This window comes from Mus caroli, chromosome 2 (genome assembly GCF_900094665.2).
Source record: "Mus caroli chromosome 2, CAROLI_EIJ_v1.1, whole genome shotgun sequence".
Lineage (NCBI taxonomy): Eukaryota > Metazoa > Chordata > Mammalia > Rodentia > Muridae > Mus > Mus caroli.
Window position 1 is genome coordinate 146,189,268 of NC_034571.1, and position 1,060 is coordinate 146,190,327.

The 1,060-nt window shown below is 47.6% G+C and overlaps 1 protein-coding gene across 1 annotated transcript in view; it reads left to right on the forward strand.

Annotated features, from left to right (window-relative positions):
- LOC110307395 (vomeromodulin-like) overlaps positions 1-1,060 on the forward strand; it is a 58,541-nt gene that overhangs the window by 3,916 nt on the left and 53,565 nt on the right. Inside the window, exons 2-3 of the mRNA XM_021179632.1 lie at positions 352-436; positions 780-837. Of these exons, the coding sequence (XP_021035291.1) occupies positions 352-436; positions 780-837 (143 nt within the window). The remainder of the gene's footprint in view (positions 1-351; positions 437-779; positions 838-1,060) is intronic.

The window sequence follows — 1,060 nt, forward strand, 5'->3', positions numbered from 1 at the left end:
CTTGCTCGCTTCCCTATGCTATGCCCATTACATAGCATAGGGAAGGAGCCATTACATTTTTTTAGCTAGAGCTAAGAAAGTTGTGAGTTCAGATCCAAAACTACACCAANACAACAAACAGGACTGTGAACAAACTTGTTCCACTGTCTGAAGGATGAAGCCAGCCAGGTGGACCTCGAGATTAGGTATCCTATGCTTTGGTCCTTTGTGCCTTTGCAAAGAGCTCACGTTCTCCACATATTGAGAACACAGCCATCATCCTGACTCCTTCATCAGTGAAATGTTTTCTCTAACACACGGACAAACCTAGAAATTCAAGGATCACTTATTTCAACATGTATTCTTTCACAGAGTCACAGGAAAAGTGCCTCTGCCTGTGCCTCTGCCCTTGGCTGAAATCATCCCAGCAATAGTGACAGCAAAAATAAATGAAAATGTAAGTCCAGGGAAGGGAAGNGTGAGAGTTCCTGTGGGGAGCTAAGTCAATGGGGAAACACAGGGAGAGAACGCTTGCAGGTTATAAGTGGTCTGATGTTAGGAGAGACTTAGGGACAAAGCCAGGGCCCTCTGGAGCCAAAAGGGCCACCATGGACAAGCAGCACAACTGGACCATACTGCCTGGCAGCAGAACTACAAATCATGAGACATGGCAACCATGGAAGACTTCAACCCAGGGACGTGTCAAGGAAGGGGAAGTCAAGGGGATAAGGACAGGAGGAGATGTGGCAAGACAGGCTACTGAGGCTCCCTCCGCTAAACTCTGTGTGCTGACTTCACAGCTGGAAAAATCCAACTCCTGTGCCATCGTCCTCAATGACTTCAACAACTGCAAGAACAGTGAGTACTTCCTTAGAGTCCTATGAGAGCAGAGATGGCCCTCGCACAGTGAGGGACTTCAGAGGGTGACAAACCACAAAGATGGACCACTCAGATCACACCCCCCAAAACTACAAAAACCCACACAACCTCCTTAGCACACTTATAGAAGACAATGGCGACCTGACCTTTCTCTAAATGGACATGGCTTCTGCCACATGGAAAAGGATAGGACCCAGTGCCT